The 15,606-nt window shown below is 38.7% G+C and overlaps 1 protein-coding gene across 1 annotated transcript in view; it reads left to right on the top strand.

Annotated features, from left to right (window-relative positions):
• CARMIL1 (capping protein regulator and myosin 1 linker 1) overlaps positions 1-15,606 on the top strand; it is a 200,810-nt gene that overhangs the window by 149,086 nt on the left and 36,118 nt on the right. The window contains exons 27-29 of the mRNA XM_059836225.1: positions 4,713-4,888; positions 6,950-7,037; positions 9,669-9,818. Coding sequence (XP_059692208.1) covers positions 4,713-4,888; positions 6,950-7,037; positions 9,669-9,818 — 414 coding nt within the window. The remainder of the gene's footprint in view (positions 1-4,712; positions 4,889-6,949; positions 7,038-9,668; positions 9,819-15,606) is intronic.

A 15,606-nucleotide genomic window follows, 5' to 3' on the forward strand; every position in this document is an offset into this window, starting at 1 on the left:
ACTTCTACCTTCAATTTTGTTAGATCTTACTGTATAATAAGCAAGGAAGGGTAATCCATACAGCATGTATAAAGGTATCAGTCCAGGAGGAAGTCAAGGTGGGGGAACATCAGCAACTGTTGGGATCCGTATGGAAGCTGATGAATTTAAGAATATGGTTCTGAGGCAATTCAGATCAACTTAAGTTCATGACTAAGCTACCTTGTCTGTGTTTTGCTACATTTAAACTTATCAAAGAATCTGAAAGTGAAGGTTGAACTTTCAGTTGAAACAACATGAAAATGCTTCAGTCAGTGGGAATATAATGAAGAACAATAATAATACTACATTATTAATTACTGTCTCAAAATTAAAAAGTTAATGAGGAGGAAAATGGTGCTGAATTTTTAGTGTTTTCTTCCCTTTCCCCATTGTATGAAATAAAGTGAAGATTCTTTATCAGTTTTAAATTTCTGCAGACATGAAAGTGATTTATCCACAAGATTCTTCCCAGTGGAGCTTCTAGGCTATTATTGGGACGCGAATAGTCAGGTCAGCCCTTTGTGCAGGGCTCATGCACTTAAATAAGTCCTGTATATTTTGGAGAGTCTTATAGAAGGTGGGGGGAAAAAAGCCTCTTCAGCGTTTGGAATGTTATTTATATATCCTGGCATAAGATTGAGTTAATGGGTCTTCCATTTATGCTTTTACACATTTACAGCAAAATGCTCTTCAGCTCATCCATTCTAACTTTTACATTTACTTTTGATTTGTGTGGCGTTAAAGTTTAAGTGCCTTACAAGAAATTATAAAGTTATAATGCTCGTTGTATATTGTAACACTAATTTTTATTAATTTTATGCTCAAGGCTGAAAGGTTTTTCTTTAAGTCCTATGGTGTTGTACTTTGCATGGAGGAGAAAATGTTGAAAATGGATTAGGATTTTTTTTTTTCCCAGTTGTTTAGGTCAATTCAAAACATCATATGCAGTTTATTTGTGAAGATAGATAAGGGAGCTCACATAGTACAGTTCTTTTTGTAATTGTTGGGGGAAAAACATCCTATGTGCTGTAAGTGGAGTTTTGATTTTTAGCTTCCATAGCAACCAGACCCTGATTCTAGAAAGAAGTGTTTGGAAATTGGGTAAAGTCAATGAACGCTCTTCAGGCAAATAAGAGAAATTATTTTTTTTTTACACTCAAAGAAGGGAATTGGGGGAAGAAAGAGGTTAGAATAAGGAAAAGCAACATCTTGGAGGGAGCTGAGTATGCCAAAGGAGAAATTACAGCATGGCCCTTGCATTTCTCTTCTCCTGCTGGTGTCACTGTGGACACAGAACCCAGAGATGCTTTATTTGGTTGGCAAAGGAAAATCGTAGGCAAGACAAATGGTGCTTAGTCAAGGGAAGATTGTTTTGTAAGGACAGGAGTACTCAAACTATTCCTCCTAAATTCTGTCCTAGTGCAAAGGGTTTGTTGGCTCCATCACCTGTTCCATTTTTCCATTAGATATCATCATCCTCCAGTCCTTTTACTCACTGTATCTTTCTCCTGAATGTTAAGAGTCATTAACTGTGGGCAGGACTTTGTTCTCTTCTTTCTGCACGCCTGCTGATTAGCACTTGTGGCCTTGTGACTGAAATGTTTGCCCCTCCACAGTCACTATTGGTAGCTGTGAGTTTCCTTCACGGAAAGGTTTTGGGATGGAAGTAGGAGGCGGGGAAAGGTTTCTGTAGATACAATAATAGTTACGTGAAATCAACAGTTGAAATCCACCATTGAAGAAATTATGTTCAGTTGTGCACTTAAAGAAGAGATCTAAACTCTATTTAACTTTTAAATTGCACATTCTCCGAGTATTTTGAGTAAAAATTAATTTTGAAATTTTCAGGTAAGGTCTTTAGTCTTTCCTCCTACTTCCTACTGACACCTTCATGCATCATTTCTTCACATGATCCGTTTTGAAAGACCATGCTTAAACTGCAATTGTAATTCAACATAGCAAGTCTTTATAACTCCTAGGATTGTGATCCATTGGTAACTCTTGGGAAGCTGAGTGTCATTTTTCAAGGTAGGCTACACAGTTGCATCAGTGAATAAATGCCATGGGTAAAAATGGACATGTCGGAAATTCTCATTAGTAGTTTACCTGGCTCAGCTGTCTCTACCATTGAAGTTCTTCATCCTCCATGTGAATATGGCCACAGGGGCTTGAAAAGCTCTTCATCAGTGTTACAGCCCCAGAATCTGCTTGGGGGTTGAAGGACGGAGTGCAGGAAGAGTCTTTAAAGTGCAGAGAGCTTGGGAACCCAGAAACAAGCTCCATATTAGCTATAATGGCAGTTGTCTCTTATAACTGTAAATCAAAAGTTGTAAAGATCAGACTTCTCTGTATGCTGCGGCTGCTTCATGCTGCTGTGTTGTCCTTGTGAATCTACACTTAAAAATCAGTCAATTAAGAGCTACAGACTGAAAGATGCTGCTTTGGATCATTAAAATTATTATGCAGTAATGGTGTTTTTGTTTCTTACTCAGTGTCTACGTATGAAAATTGCCAGTTATGGTAGGCCTATGCAAAGAGAAAAAAAGCTTTGATAAGATGGAGTTCAGCCTGAGGTCACTTACCTGTGAAGTGAGATTGAGAAGAAAAAGGAAATCGGTAGAGTTTTCAGGGGGTGCAGTTCATTATTTTTGTACAATTTAGAAGCACCTAGGTTAGAGCTAGGCTTACCTAGCATACCATTCCAATGAAACTGTAATTTTGTTTTTTCTTTTTTTACTTGTAAGTACCTTTTTCTGTTTGGTTCTCAATCTTCAGTCTTAACTGGAGACGACTTGGCCCGTTTCAGTAAACTGGGCTCTGTCCTGTTCCTCTCTTCTTTCCACCTTCCTTTGGATTTTAAAAAACTGCTCAAAAGTTGCACGCAACATGGCATATGTTGAAAAATCTGACGTCTTCTAATAGTTGCTGCTTGTCCCACTTGTTTAGAGGATTCAAAGTTGGGGGAAATGGGTCTTGCATGTACACTGAAGCATGAACCAAGGACAGCGTCTTTACTCTCCCTGCCACTCTGGAAGCACCGTAGCCTGAGGAGACCCTGCGGTCACTGGAGTGCAGCAGTGTGACAGCTTCAGCATGCAGAGGGACCAGCCACTAGAGAGAACCATCTCCTTGCTGATCTTTTCTAAGTAGCACTTCGTGCTGGGAATGGACAAAGAGAGTTTGTTTTCAAATCCCGTGCTGATGAGCCTTGACCTCTTGCAATCTCGGAAACAAGTTATTTGATGGGAAATTAATTGATGGTTGAACAGCCTTCTGAAGATAGGTAAAATAGATTTACTGAGCTGCTGGGACTGGAGATGGAGTAAGGTGGACGGTGGACATAGGAGAGAATTTGAACAAAGAGCAATTTCCAGTCTTGTCAGAAAATACTGCTTTGTATTAATAAATAAATCTGTTTTACTGTACACAGGGTACATATGGGCATGTAGATAAAACAGTATGAACTTAAAATTTAGTTTTCCAGATAACCAGCTGATTGTTTTATACTTTCTGTGGTCCTACCTAACCTTTTTGGATACAAAAAGTGAAAGCAGTTAGAGGAAAGATGTTTCAGTGATGTAGGGCACTAGTAGTGTTTCTATGTCTCATCCTGATCCCTGTGTGTGTATATTAGCGCTTTCCTGCACTTTTCGTGACACAAGTTCATATGCGCATGATTATGTGAGGGACTGTGAGCCTTTACCTGTGCCTGTAGTGAGGGCTCTTTAGCCTTCTAGTCAGAGCTGGGGTTTGGAAAAGAAACCAGTGGGTGATAAAACAGGATTTAAACTAAACTTACCTTTTCTCACAGGCATAGATAGGAGAGAAATCTAATGCAATTGAAAGGGGCTTCATAACATAACTTCACAGCATTGAGGTATATATGAAAGGTTTTTCTAAGAGAAAGTCTAAGAGGGAAGAAGTTGGCTTTATATCATCAGCAGGGGAGACCTTATTTTAAGAAAAAGAAAGTTGAGGGGGTTGGGGTGTTACACAGTCCTGTTTCTGGAGTGTATATGGTTTTCTTCTGTCCTGGTTTGGGGTTTTGATCAGTCATTAAAAAAGAATAAAAATTATTGACTGCACCTAAGGTTCACTGTGGACTTCCATGTATGCAAATGAGATCCATATATTAAAGGTTTGTATGCCCACTGCAAATCATACTTGTAGCTACTTCTTAATATTTGGATAGTATATTCCAGTGCTGTACAGCATGCCAAGTTCTCATGAGTCTCCTTTCTTCATATACTGATGCCCCTTACAAATTGGAAGGTCTGGAGCATTGATGAAAATTGCTGATTCAGGGCACAGTTTAGAGCTAAGGCAGCTGCAGTAGAGCATCCACTACTTCTGCAGCATGCAGACGCAGCAATGGTGGATGCACAAGGGGAGGTAATTTATTGTTCTGACAGTTAAACGCACAGAGATGTAAATGTTTCATATTTGAAAAGGCAAACAAGTACAGTTGTAGGTTGTTTTCAAAACAAATATGTTGTTCCTCCTTAGCTTTATTTTGTAAAATGCCTTTTATATTGCAGCTGGATTGCAAAATGGATTGGAAATTAGGAAGAAAAATTGTAAAAATTACAAGTCTAAAAGTGTCATAGTGTTATGCACCAGAATAATGCTTTGATCTTCCAGCTAGTGAAAATCTCAGTACCTGATCTTAGCTTTTCCTTGCTGTGCTGCAGACGCTCCTTGAGTCTATGGTGGATGCAGCGGAAAACCTTTGCCCAAATGTAATGAAGAAAGCTCGCATCCGTGAAGACCTGATTGAGGCTAGCACTGAGAAGATTTCCATCCCACGCACTTTTGTGAAAAACGTCCTCTTGGAGCAATCTGGAATTGATATCCTCAATAAAATTAGGTACTTGAAAAGACTAATCTAACAAAATTGATTATAGAATTTGGATTTTGGATTGCATGTATGTGTGTTTGTGTAGTAGAAGATTTTTTTGAATGCTTTTGTGACTCACAAGAAACTATATTAAGGCATTCAAAGAGCAGGAAGTTGTCCTACAGGTCTGGTGAACTTAGTTCAGGAGATTCAAATATTTGGAATCTCCAGGGATATTAACTTGATCATTAATGCATGTGCTTCTGTAAGAGTTTTAAAAAGTTTATGGTACACAAGTAATATTTTCATAACTGATACATTTTTTAAAAACCTATTTATATTCTCAGGTAACACTGAATTACTGTAATAGAAGGAAACTGCAATTATTTGCTTTGAGTGTTAACAGTGCTTTGTCTGTTGATGCATTTGGTCTTGTCCCATAGCTGTAGCAATCACTTTAAAACTTCTTGTTTGTGTGGGAGTTGTGCACAGCAGACAGACATACTTAAAAAATGGAAACTTGGTTATTCAAACCACAAGCCTGGAGCAGAAACAGTTACCCTAAACGACTCTTAGTTCGCTCTTTAAAAAAAAGGGGGGGGGAAAAGAGGCTTTTACCTGACCTTTTACTGCATCTTTTTTTCATATTAAATATATACCAGAGAATATATTTTTTATATATATATATATAATAGAATATTAGAATAAAGAGAATATAGTATAATGTGGTTGACCTGTACTTAAACTTTTGCAGTTGCCACCATTTGGCTAAGGAATTCTTTCTGCTTGATGGAAAAGCATGTCATTTTGCGTTGTGATACTAATATATTTGCAGAAGAAGAAAACAGTAAGACTTAAAATGAGTTTTGCAGAGTGCAGCAAAATTGGCAGCAAAAGGTGTTGAAGACTTTAGCTATGCCTTCAGAATGTTTTAAGATGGTTCAGGGAATGAGTTTTCTTCACTTCAGTCCTATCAAATAAATCTTAGACAGTAGTGCCCCTTCCCCCTGTAGAAGCTGCATCTGTCAGTGGGGTGAGGGTGCCACATTGTCACCCTTCCTGACTTACATTATTTGAAATTAGTATGTAGGTAACTGAGGGAAATCCCTTCACTCTCATTCTCTTCTCACTGTGGCTTGGCCACCATTCTACCGCCCTATAATTGCATTTCCTTTCCGAGGAGTTTCTTACCTTTTTCCTCAGGCTTTCTGCAGCAGTAGTGCTAGCCCCAGATAGAAATAGCTCTGTTAAAAACATTTAAAAAAAAAAATCATTTTGCATGCTGGCAAGTGTCATCTGAAGCAGGTGGCCCTGAAACCATAGAGGCAGGAGAGATCAAACATCGGGCTGCAGCTCAGGCATACATGCTTGTCAGCTGCAAATCAGCTGCCCTCCACAGCCTGAGCCTTTTGCACTGTGGCCAAAGACAGGACCGCAAGGGAGCAATTCAAGGTACAGATTTCCTTGATAGGAAGTTACCAGTGAAACCTCAATTCAGTGTATGGGGTATGTTGGTGTGTTCCATGTGTGTCTGTGTAATGGGAATGGCTGACATGAAGTTCTTGAGACAGAAAGTGGTTAACTAGAGCAAAAAAGAGGAAGTGAAGTTGTGGTGGCAAAGACTGGAGAACCAGCATTGTACAGTTGTCCTTCAACTGGCAGACAAACACAAAAAGGAGTTGAGGAAATGAGTGGATTGTAGTTGTTCAGTGTAGTAGTGTTAAACAGGCAGCACTGTCCTAATCCCATTCACCTGAGATTTGTGTTTCTCTGACTTCAGTGGTGGAGTGTTTGTTACTGAGTTTCACATGAGGTTTTTATTCAGCTCTCTTACCCAGATGTTTTCATTTCAGCTCTTAGAAAAAGGTTAGAAGCAGGTTAAATATGGTACAGAGGCTCTTGTGTTTATTGTGTGATTCATGAGTTTATTTCTGAAACCTGCAGTCATGTTATCCTGACACCCTCTAATGTTTTCCTTCAAATAAAGTGACAGCACTGTGGATAATCGTCACACTGTTGAACGTGTAATAAAGACAAAATTCTCCTGCGTGAAGTAAAATTTTCTCTGTCTTGTTTTTAATCTTCACACAGTGAAGTAAAGCTGACAGTGGCTTCTTTTCTGTCTGACCGAGTTGTAGATGAAATCCTGGATGCACTTTCCCATTGCCATCACAAACTGGTGAGTATTTGCATGGTTGACATCTGAATATGCCAGGTATCTTAATAATGCCATTTGCATTCATAACTTGTTCCGTTTCTCCTTAGCACAGCTCTATTTTGAAATTGGTCTTATTTTCATTGGCATCACTGACATCATTTGAAATATGATCATGGGACTCTCGCCTCTTTGCTTTACAACCTTGGAAGAGGCTGCATTATGAATTTGTCCTATGATCTTTTGCACTATTGTCAGATCTAAAACTAAAAATGCCACCTGAATGCAACATTGAGTCATTAATTAAGAACAGTGCCAGTATTTGTCCTGGTGAGATGGTAAAGGTTGGTTGCTTGTGAAATGAGGGGTAAAATTTCATTCTTCCCAGGAGGGACTGCTGAGACCTCGTTCCCTGAATGAGTAGATATTGAGGCTACCTCAGAAACATAGGTATCAAATTTGAAGAGAAAGGAGTAGAAACGTAGGAAAGAAAACACTGATTGTTATTTGAAGGTGCTGAGCTGTCAGGAGGCACAGTTATTTATTATACAGGTACTTGCTTCAAGAGTAGAAGAGATAAACAACTGTGTATCCAGAGAAACATTTTTATTTCCAATGCAATGGGCCTCTGTAAGGAGAATCCAGTACTGTTTTTTTAAAGAAGCCAGTGGGTGTGTAAAGTTACAACCTCTGGTCTCAGGAGCCTATGCAGCAGCATCAGCCTGCTGTGTGAGTGGCCGCATTAATGAGCTCCAGTTGGTCCTGGAGCAGGCTCAGCTGGCATGAGCAGTGGGCTGTCTCTGTTCAGTGGAATTGCACAACTTGGACATACCCCAGCTCTTGCACAGTAAGTAATTTTCTCCAGCCATTGAGTCACTTCAGTAACAATCCTCTGCCCTTTCTCCAGCTGTTTTAAAAGCCTCTTTTAAAATTATGGTCCCCAGAACCAGACAGACTATTCCAGTGTTTCAACCAACACCATATATAGCAGTGAAATTGTTTTTCTCCTGATATTCTTTACTACTCATATTTACATAGCCAAGGAGATAAGAATTCCTTCCTTTTGTCAGGGTTTCAGTGGTAGCTCATTTTCAGGACTGGGTTTGCGAGATCTCCCTCCTAGTAATGGCTTCTGGATGCTTGACACTTGCTGCTTTTCAGGATTGTGTCCAAAGCTACTTGCCAGTGCTCTTAGTTCCTAAGGAATGATTGTCTGTACATTTGATTTGAGTTCATTTACTTTGTGATCCATTTTGGCCTGCATTAGTAACATGTCCCTTTTACTGTTTAACTCTCCCATGTTTCTGTTAGCTGGAAATTATTTCTGATAGTGTAGTACTGATGGAAACACTGAAGAGTACGGATCTCAAAAAGGCTGGTAGAGGAACCCCTGTCTAATTTGTCAGTGTTAATCTTCAACTGACAGCTGCAATCTGAGAGCTGGCAGCTAGTTCTTAATACAGCAAAGATTAAATGCACTGATATAGTTCTGTGCGAGCTCCATAAATTGGAGTGTCACGTACTACTAATTCAGCCACCTACAAATGTCTGTGTATGTTGCATTGACACAGTAACGTTTGAGGCAAATTTGAAAAATAAACCTTGTTTGACAAGACCTGAGTTTGCCTAATGTGATGATGATTAGCATTACTTATTATTCTAGCCATTTTAGTGTGATTAAAGATAAATCTGTAACTGCTCTCCATTTGTTTTTCCTAAGTAGACACTAGACTAAGTGAGCTATAATTGACTCGGGTCATCTGTTTACCCTTTTTGATGGTTAACAAAACTATAATCCACTGGTTGTCTGGAGTCATGCTGATGTTAAGCAGTGGGCTACAGCTCTCCCTGACTGCCTCTTTGAAGGCTTCTGGGACTAATGGATTTGGGCCAGCTGATCTTCAAATACTTGCTCTTAACAGGTGTTATTTAATATTCTCTTCAGTTACCAACAGAACTAGAAAATATTTCATCATTTTCCTGACAACATGAACCCACTCCATTGCAAGTACAATCCAGGGTGGTTTATATAATATTCTCTGTGTTCTTAGTAACAGTTTTTGCTATGCAGGTCTAAAAATGGGTTTTGTTACTGTTAGAGGTTTTCCTCTCTGATACTTTAAAAAAATACATCTTATCCCATAGATCTATAGTAACGAATTTTTTTCTTTTTATGGTAACCCCTACCGATTTCTTCAGTGAAATAGAACTGAAGTATTTAACAAAGCAGTCCTGTTTTTTGAATAGCAGGTGTTAACATTTTGGCCATCTAATAATTATGAATATTATATTAGCTGAAATTGTACATGTCTCTGTATTATTTAATTTTTAAAAAATACTATTATAATACTATTATAAGTCAAAAGTAGGATGTCTTTTTATCTGACCTTTTTCCTTTTCTTTTTTCCTGTTAGACTTTCCCCTTCCGTCTCAGAATGTGTCATGAAAGGGGTTTTCCATCCAAAAAAAGAGAAATAAAAAAAACCAAATGAAAACAACCTTGTGTGAAGATTAACACACACAACTGAGCTTTGCTTTTGTAATTAGCCTTCTAGGATCTGTGATCACTTAAGTTCTGTAAGCTTTCTGGTTGGGTTTAGTTTGCCTTTTTTAAGAGTTTGATTGATGTGTTCCTGTCTTTATCCTTGCCTCCAGGCTGACCATTTGACCAGACGTGGCAAACCTCTTCCACAGCAGGAATCACTGGAAATTGAGTTAGCTGAAGAAAAACCAGCTAAACGCTCTATCATCACAGTTGAGGAGTTGACAGAGATAGAACGTTTGGAGGATCTGGATACTTGTATGGTAATACACATTCCTCAGCCCATTTGATTAAGCACGCAAATAAATGGAACAAAAATGTTTTTCAGAATGTCAATTGGCAATTTCATAGTATCAGGAAACTGAAGTTAGCAGTTGGCTTCTAGCAAAAAAAAAAAGTTAAGCTTGTGAATATTTTGTCTGAGTTGCATATTGCTGTTCAGCAAAGGAAAAGCTTTTCCCTTTTCTTCACTACTTCTTTCCTGGAACCTATTCAAGCGCCTTTCCCTTGCATACATTGCTACAATCAAGCTAATAAAATAAATGTCTCTTCCACTGGCCACAGTTTCACAGAGGTTCAGTTGCAGTAATAAATTGGACCATGCTCTCCTTTGATAACGATGCTTTCTGCCTTTTGTCTTCATTCTACTTGACATGGATGCTTCTGAGCCATGACAAAAAATGCTTCTGCCTGGAAGTTCTATTATTGACCATGAAGAGAAGCTGATTTTTTTAAAATTAGCTGTTGAATGTACGGAAGAAGTCTTAAAACCTTGAGACTGGGCTGTAAGTGATCCTGGAGAGCAAGCTTTTCAAAAGTAATTGAGGTAGGAGTGTGAGATTCAGTAAAAATACTGAACATAAATCACTGAAGTGCCTTATAAAATCACATACGTGACTTTTATTATAAAGGTGGCTCCATGCCTTATCATGATTCTTTACGAGATGTAAATCCGCAGAATTACAAATAAATGGGTTGCTAACCGTTTTCAACCTCAAATCGCCCTCCACCAGCTCAGTCTGTTGAGGAACTCTACTGTGGACAGGAACTTCAGGGAGCGCTTCTCTATTACAACTTAGTCAGTCTAATAGGTGGTCACTGCTGCAAGGGATGGGCTTTTTCCTCTGCCCTCCTACCTGGCTCCTTGGCCATGTGCTTTCACAGGAAGCCAAACTGGCAGAAAAATTGATTGCATCTTTTTTCAGAAGTTTTGTTGATTCAGCTCCCTGAATAGGCTTACTGCAGAGTCAGACAAGTACAGCTCAAGAGAAGGAGCAGCAGGGTTGCTCCTTTCTGCAGCAGCTGTCTGTTGGTGTAGCTTAGCTGTAAAACAAAAAGCACATCTTCACTGGAAATATCAGCTTAAAATAGTTTTCTCTCCCTTCCAAATCTCTTTCTTCACCAAGATTTTATTTGATGCAGTATTTGTCTGAACATCACAAATCCCTGTGAGGCATGTGGTGTTGATGGCATCATCTGGCTCATCACTGGTACTATCAAGTTCCAGAAGCTTTCTGTAGCCAACATTCAGTAATCATTTTGAGCCCTAGATCCTATGGGACAGAGACATCCCAGTAAAGTATGTGGCATCTGAACCCTGTACCTGTAAGTTAGTTTTTGCATGCTGGCTTCGTATACAGAAAAATAAGCTAGGCACTCATTTTGACACCCACCCTCCCCCTTCAAATTTATTCTTGCAGCCTGTTAAGAATAATAATACTGGAAATTTAAAAAATAGCTCCTGTCTTTATCTCATATCACCATGGTTATATGAAAGGATCATATCGCTGTGCTGTTATCTTTCACTTTGGTCATATTAAAATAATGGAAATGTGCTAAGGCTTACACTGTTTAAAAGATGCATTAGATGCTAACTGTACTTATCTTCAGAATTGTTTATATCTCTTCATTCTCTTCCTTCACTCTCATCTTGCACAGAGATTCAAATACCTTTGTGACCCAGATTCTCATCAATATCTAATTTCTGAAGAGAATGAAGCATCAAATAAACACGAGGCAGTAATCTTAGTGCTAAAGAATCCATTTATTAAAAACTGTAATCCGTTTTTAAGAGCTGCTTTTTGCATCCTGGGTGCAAGTGATGTTGGTTGCTGTTGTAAAAATATATAGATAAATAGATAGCCCCAAGAGGCTGAGTAATACAGGGATTTTTACTGAGCTAGTGTTCTTACTGTGTTTTTTGCAAATAAAAGCATCTTAAGAATGGATTTCTTGCATCTTCTGGGTGGAGTTAGTAACTTGAAAGGTAGTGCTTTTCAAGTGATGTATTTTAGCTATGGGAAAATCCTACAGATTTCAGATACTGTCTTGGAAAAATTAACCTGATTTGTGGCAGCTTTTAAGTGTCATACAGATATTTGCATGGAAATGAGGAACCTTCTGAAAGCGGCATCAGTGAATGCTTTGTGAGCTGGTCAGTGCAGGAAACTGATACGTTGCTGAAAGATTTTATTAGAAACAGAAGCATATGTTTTATGAACTATAATTATCAACCTAATTTCCTTTGATTATTTTTAATCTTAAATGAGGAATAGCTATTTAGATCCCACTTCCAAAATGGCATTAGTCCAGAACACTGCCTTGTTTGGCCATTGGAAATCCCAAAGCATTACAAAGTATGATGATAAAACAGATCATAGCCTTGTGAGTAGATAATGCACCTGGCTGTGTATTCTGCAACCCTCAAACCTGAAACCTTGAATTGCAGCTTGGTGTTGTGCATGTTTGGGAGTCTAATCTCCTACTGCCAAAAGAATATGGAACTTGGGATGCAGCTGATTGTGTTGCTGGGATGCCAGGAAAAACTCACCTGTTCTAAGCCCTGTCTATCAATCTGTTCCAGCTAGTTGTCATGATGTAGGGGGAAGAAGAGATTTTGGTCTTATAGGTGAGGCACTGAGCTTCGACCACCGTTTTGGGGGAGCTGGTTTTTTTCCATTTGTAAAACTTGTATTCATTTTGCAAACCCATTATCTTCAGTGAGCCTCTTCTCCGTTCTTGTTTTCTTCAGCAAGCCTACCGAGGATCAGTATTCTGGCTAAGGCAATTTGTACAACAGTGTCTCCCTTGAAGCTGTATTTGAACAATTTGGGGAAAAACTGGATCCAGGTTCAGTTTTGACTCTATGGTTACAGGTAGATTATATAACACTGAAGCTAGGTGAATGACTGAGTAAGGTAGATGTATTTGTAATAAAATACTTATGAGCTATTTGTTCTTATATGTGGTTTGAAAGTGGAAGACAGGAAGGTTTGTTCATAAAACCTGGGCTGGCAGCATAGGGATCTGAAACCTCCAGTGTTGGTGATAGAGCGAACAAACAGGCACTGGTGTTTTTCACAGCCTGCCCACCTATTTTTAAGCAGGGTGCAGGGTGGCTGTGGCTGGGAGGATTCCCCTGCCAGAGTAGAGAGTTGCCATCCATGCGCTTCAAAGTTTGGTATGTGTAAACAACACAGACAAGACAATGAAATACCACAAATGGGCCCATGAAATGCACCACTGAAAAACAGACTTTTAAATGTTATTTCTAGTATTTTTTGTTGTGGGAATTAGGACTTACTAAATACTAAACTGTGCAGTTAAAGTTTATTAGCTTCAGCTTAGGATATGATTCTCATCCAGCCTTTAACGGTGGCCTGAAAGCCCATAATATGAAAGATTTGTCAGTCATACCAGAGTTTGCTAGTATGTTAAATGAGTTCTGAAGAATGCTGGGATTGATTGAGTGGTCCAGTGTAGTATGCGGTAGCTGGAACATTATGGACCTGAGAGTTTCTGATCTCCCTGAGCTGCAGTACAGTAAATTGATGCTTCCCTAATCTACAACTGTCTTAGTTGTCTATGTTTAATTCAAGCTGCTTTGATGGTAATAAGTCATTAGATAAAAGTTGCATGCAAGTAAGATGGAAAGAAAAATCTTTATGCAGAAAATTACTTGCTGTTCTCAGATTAAAGAACAAACCATGGCCTGCTTTTCAGAGGTTAGACTCAATCATGAATTAACTTCATAAAATAGTATAGTTTCTCTAAATTTTCCCATGCGTATATGATGAGTGACACATTTTAAACTAATGCATGCATTATAAAACTAACTTTAAATAAAGCACCCTTTTTTACTGAGGCTGAATATCATGTATCTTGGTATGTGTAATTGTGTAGGTAGATACTAACTGATCTAATTTTGCATACTGCTTCTATTTGTACTTTATCTTTTATTTTTTCATAGCCATTAGTTCTTTGCAGAAGTAAGAGATATTAAATAGTGGTCAATTCCCCACCAAAAGGTAATGGAGCAGCTTTTGTTAGATTGTGTTTAACAGTTACATTCCAAAGCTTTTTTTTTTTTGGCTATTTGATTGTTACTTTGGCTTCCAGAATACTAAAAGGAGATCATCAAAGTTGAGCAACTATTTAAAGAACAGTTTTGAAACTAATAGCTTTTTTACTAGAAGTCCATGTACTCATCATCTCTAAAATACCTATTTCAGCAATATATTTTATTACTATAGGTAGTAACAAGCATACAGCCAGGATAAGTATTGTTTTTAGAGCAAAGCAGAGATTATTTGCATTATAAAGAGGTATGGTACAAAATTGTTTGAAACATGTAAAGGAATTGTAGGTTGTAATACACAAGTCTGCTTTATAAATCTCTAAAGCAGTGGTGAAACACTGGAACAGGCTGCCCAGGGAGGTGGTGGAGTCACCATCACTGGACGTGTTTAAGGAACGTGTGGACATGGCATTGTGGGACGTGGTTTAGTGGGCATGGTGGTGTTGGTTGATGGTTGGGCTTGATGATCTTACAGGTCTTTTCCAACCGTAGTGATTCTGTGATTTTCTAATTCATTTCAGTGTAAGATTGAAATGCATGGATGGTAAATTATGTGTTTGCAAAAATGCTTGTAGCTGATGGAAAAGGACTGCCTGTGATGAATATTGAATCTTAGCCATTTCTCATCTATTTCTAATTTTAACCATAGAGATGGTTCTATGACTTTAATGGAGGAAAGTTTAAAAAAAAAAATCCCATGAGCAATATATTAATGTTTTAGTCTTTATTGAACAATAGATTTCACCTGTACAGTAGAGAAGAAAATTTGCAGAAGTAGCAGAACACATGTAGATTGGTGGTGTATGTGTTCCTGGGAATGCATGAACTAGCTGTTGTCAAAGATTTAGCACATAGTCCAGTATCCAGGTGAAGATTTATGAACCCCTGAGTTCTGAAATACAAGGAGTGTATGGACCCTAGTGTTTTCAGAGAAAAGGGAGAAGTTGTGCTCACCACATCAGAGTTAAATTTATTCTTTAAAAAAAGAAAACTCATAAAGCACCACCTGAAAGCTTTTCTCTCCCCACCCCCTCATCCAAAACAAATTAGAATTAAAACAACCCCTTCAGTTGCTTTCACTGGAGGAAGAAGAAAATCATGGTACAGACTCATGTACATGTGCACTGATACTGTAGGAAGAAAAAATAAAGTAGATTCTCTGGTATGCACTGACGTACTACCACATCTGATTCTTGTTGCTCTCTATTTACCTGCAGCAGAATTGTCTCAGGCATAGATAGTCAGCTTTTTGGATGAAAGACTGAACACCTACTGCAATAAAGCCCCAGCTCCTGTTCGACCCTGTATGTTCTCCTGTGCTATAAATAAAGCTCTAGCTTTGTGACTGGCTTAATGCAGCAAAAATCATTGCTCTTGCTGAAAAGAGTGTTTCCACTTTCCTGTGTACACAGCTTGCTCTTTCCTGCCCGCACCCTCACACATGTACTGGTGTTCACACAGCCTCACTGCAAACTGGGTGTGGGAATTGATTCAGCTGAAAAGTAAGCTTTTTATGGAGGATTTCTTTCCCAGGTTAGTTTACAGACTGACTAGTCCTCTGGTTGAGTTCACAAAACAAATCCTGAGTGACAGGAACAAGCAGGCAGGGATGAGGGCAAAGGCAGCAGCCTGGATGAATGCCGGATTAAATTGATTGTGACACTTGAGTTTCTCTCTTGTATGCATTAGCAGAA

Source organism: Gavia stellata, chromosome 3, assembly GCF_030936135.1.
Source record: "Gavia stellata isolate bGavSte3 chromosome 3, bGavSte3.hap2, whole genome shotgun sequence".
Lineage (NCBI taxonomy): Eukaryota > Metazoa > Chordata > Aves > Gaviiformes > Gaviidae > Gavia > Gavia stellata.